At 40.9% G+C, this 4,060-nt stretch overlaps 1 protein-coding gene across 1 annotated transcript in view; it reads left to right on the forward strand.

Annotated features, from left to right (window-relative positions):
* gnav1 (guanine nucleotide binding protein (G protein) alpha v1) overlaps positions 1 to 4,060 on the forward strand; it is a gene marked incomplete at its 3' end in the record, with an annotated part of 24,959 nt that overhangs the window by 18,742 nt on the left and 2,157 nt on the right. The window contains 2 exon segments of the mRNA XM_035660981.1: positions 2,101 to 2,230; positions 2,426 to 2,497. Coding sequence (XP_035516874.1) covers positions 2,101 to 2,230; positions 2,426 to 2,497 — 202 coding nt within the window.

Genomic DNA, 4,060 nt, shown 5'->3' on the forward strand with positions numbered 1-4,060 from the left:
AAACACTGGCTCTAGACAGGGCAGTTTGAGTTTTTTATTGTTACACTGTAGAATCACTTGGAAGGGGAGCGTGAAGCGAGGGAGTTGCGATCTGCAACTACAACGTTAGGTGGCACTAAAACCTACACACTGGACCTGAAGAGCATGTGGACAAAATTACTTTTTTGATACTTAACGTATGAACAGTGCTTCTTTTCTGTGGTGTGAGAGTTGCTGCTGTGTGTGTGTGTGTGTGTGTGTGTGTGTGTGTGTGTACAAGCACTCTGTTTACTCTCTGGAAGGTCTCTGATTGGAGTGTGTCGGCCTGCTAAATCAGTAGCACCTGGGCCCAGAGTCAGTGTGGCTCTTTCATATTCCTCCACACGTGCATGCTGTTGTTGTTATTTGCCTTTTGGTTTTCTTCTCTATATGTGCATTCAAGTGCCACAAGGCTCAGAAAATGGCACACCTAAATAGGATGCAGCCGTCATTATATTTCTTAATTACCGTGTTTTTTTCTGCAAAGATGTTTCAAAAATTTGGTACATGGTATAAGAGGCAAACATTTGAAGGTCTGCACACCCACACTGGTGTTTTCTGTTCCTGTGCTGATTAGACCTCTGCTCAGGTCAATGTTGGGCAGGATGGTTGCACAGCAGACATTTTGGCATGTCATAGCAGCAAACTCACAGGTGAATTAATGATTAATGATTAATAATGATGCATTCCACTTAGGAAAGGTCCTGCTCTTGTGCATGCTGTCACTGTTACTGAGTCCATCAAACTTTATGTACTAATGAGAATAATAAAGGTGTAAGAAAACAAATACAAAGCTGTGTCCAAAATCACTCCCTATTTATTATGTAGCGCATTGTATTTAGTGTCCAAATTGTGAGTGTGAAATGTATGAAGTATATAATGCCCTAAATTCCAGCAGTAGAAATCAGTAAAATGTGAACACTGCGACTCTATGATGATGATTCATAATGTCTTAAATCCCAATTTACCGCTCACAATAGGGTAATTTATTATAAATTATAAAGTGTCTATTATACAAGGATTACTGAATGAGTGAAAGAGACGCAGATGGAGATGTCAGTCAAGCACAGACTGAGAGGAGCTCTTGTGGACTGGCCAGTTATCAAATTCAGTTACAATCTCAGTAACAACAGCAAGCTTCAGTGTTGCGGCAATGATCACCTGAATGTATCCTTCTACTTTCTTAGAGGGATACGTGATGCATTTTAAGTAGGACATGTGTATTTTGGCAGTGTCAGGAGCTGTTTATAAATTAAGTGTGCATATTAAAGCTGAAATTAAATGAAATTACTATGTGCAGTGTGAAAGATGTTAGTCAAAGTGATGAATGATAATTATCACATGACTAATGTTCCCTTGAGCTCTACGGGTGTTTTAGCTTCTTTTAGCTCAATGTTTTGGTTTACTGTACAGTACTGTAAGCGGCAGACAAAGTTAGTGTAGTGATCGTAGTGGAGCATTCACAGCTTGAGAGCGATAGCTAAAAGGCTCTGATTATTGGACTTGCATTCAACAAGTTGCCAGATACATGGCTCCAACTGAATGATAATGTTGCTCCGTGTCTGCTGGATGTGTAAATAGTGAAGTATTGCTATACACGTTTCCTGTATCAACTATCTCAGGTGATTACAGCTTGTTCCATGCAGCCTAAAAATTTTACTATATTCGCAAATAGAGAACTGAACCTCTCAACCAGAGAGCACAGTCCTGCTTGTCTTTGTGTTTTTAGATGTATTAGATTTATGGATTATTTTGTAATCTTCATATATCAGAAATTGTGTCATTAAAATGTTTATATAATGTAATTTTGTTGGTTTGTTCCTTACACTTGACATCTATTGTATCTCTGACTGTCCTGGGAGAAGGATCCCTCCTCTGTTGTTTCCTGAGGTTTTTCCTCTGTTAAAAGGGTTTATTGGGGAGTTTTTCCTTACCCGCATCGAAGGTTTCAAGGACAGAGGGTGATGAATGTTGTACAGCCCCCTGAGGCAAATTGTGATTTGTAATTTTGGGCAATATAAATAAAAAAATACTTCACTCTTTCTTCTCTCTGTCTCTTGTTCTCTCCATCTGTGTGTGCAGGATGTACGATGTTGGAGGCCAGAGGACTGAGCGGAGAAAGTGGATCGGTTGTTTCGAGGATGTCAGGGCGGTGCTGTTTGTGGTGTCGCTAAGCGGTTACGACATGACCCTGGTGGAAGACCCCTCCATGGTACAGGCTGCACTCGGATCAGTCCCTCACAAATGTTTATGCTCATCTGTCAAAGCAACTGGAGAGCACTTGTTATGTCTCACCCAATAAGATTATATTCTGTCCTCGTAGACCAAGTTTTAAAAGTGACTCTGCTCTCTGTGCTCCTCTGCACCTCTGCAGCTGTCTGATGGTGTTATTGTCTCCTCTCTGTAGAATCGTCTTCAGGAGAGCATGAAACTCTTCGCCGCCATCTGCAACAACGTTTTCTTCCGCAGCACATCCATGGTGAGACACCCACTTCGTCCACCTCAGGAGGAATGATGCAGTCAAAAACATTAATTTAAAAGTATATTTCAGACTTGGAGAGATTCCTCCTGTTAATTTGCAGAAAAACGGTTTCCTAAGTCACAAAAAACTGACGCTATAAAAGATCATGGGAGTCTTTATCAATGGAAGTCTAGGGGAGTTTGATTCATGGGCGTTGCAATCAGCAACTGTACCACTAGATGCCACTAAATTCAGTGCAGACCCCTTCCAGGTGTACTTGCGAACCCTGTTTACAGGTTGCATATGGTTCTGTATGGGACGGAGCACATGGATGAAAAGGAGGAGACAGTAACAAAATCTCTTTGTAGCTCTCCATTTGTTCTCTATGACACCATAAGACAAGAATAACACTAATGTGTTTTATAAATGCTGTTTCCACAGACACACAAACAGGGCCCGGTCTCAGCCCTTTGTCTCCGAGTCTTCTGTCACTCGTAATTAAACGTCGTGTTGTAATTAGGGTGAGCTTTGGCGAGGTGACATTTTCCCCTCTGTGTTTTTCCGTTCCCGTTTCCGGCAAATGATCACATTAAAACAAGCGTGTAACGAGCTTGTTCAATTTATTCTACTCAACTCGTATTTAAAGCCCACTTAAAATACAAGTCACTGCATGTTGACACCAGCGACAGCTGCTGTTAACTCTTTGTGAACACTGGTTTTAACTTTTCGGACAAGCCTCTGTAGAAAGAAAACTCAGATCTCTGGCCCTTGAGAGGGTTTATGAATAAAAACTCAGTGTTTCAGCTTTTGATACATTAAGATCATGAGGATAAGTAATTTACTGTCACTAAATAGATCACCACAGACACAGAAAGTATCAAAAACCTGCAGCGTTAAAAGGATCTCTTTTTGTAAATTATTCTTTTTTGAACCATAAAGAAATGTTATTTAAGGCTTAATTAGAGCCAAATGGGCAATTAAATATCATTGTGTGACGTGTGTTTATGTGCAGGGTTGTGTGTGGGCCAGCACGTTATTATGGCTAACAGGCTCATTAAACAAAAGTGTTTAATGATACCTTTTTAACGTGGGAGGGAAATTTGTAACCTCCACCTCAATTAACTCTATCACTGTGGCTGGTCAGTGGTAATTACACACCTAGGTTTCACTCCGTATCCTGTTCTACCTCATCCCTCCCTCGTTATTATAAGGGGCTTTTTTGTGTGTTTGTTTTTTTTTGTGATCAAACAGGCCGGAAAAGGGAGAACTTGGTTGTAGTTTTAATTGGTTGACTACAAAGCAGAAAGTACCTGTGAAACATGGTGGCAGCTGAGCAGAAGTTGAGTTTAGAGGCAGTAAGAGTAAACGACAGGAAGACGGAGATTTATGAAAGTGGTAGCTGAGCTTGTTAAGCGCCTGCACTGGAGACTACATGAGTGATCGATTGCACACTGACGAGTGCAGCGAGGTCATTGATCGGCTATCATCCCCCCATGCTAGTATCAGCACGGCTATTGGTTGTAAAGAGACAATAAATGTGACTGTAATATTTGAATCTGATATATTGGTTTCATCATTTGG

This window comes from Morone saxatilis, unplaced genomic scaffold, assembly GCF_004916995.1.
Source record: "Morone saxatilis isolate NCDOM2014 unplaced genomic scaffold, NCSU_SB_2.0 Contig17, whole genome shotgun sequence".
Lineage (NCBI taxonomy): Eukaryota > Metazoa > Chordata > Actinopteri > Moronidae > Morone > Morone saxatilis.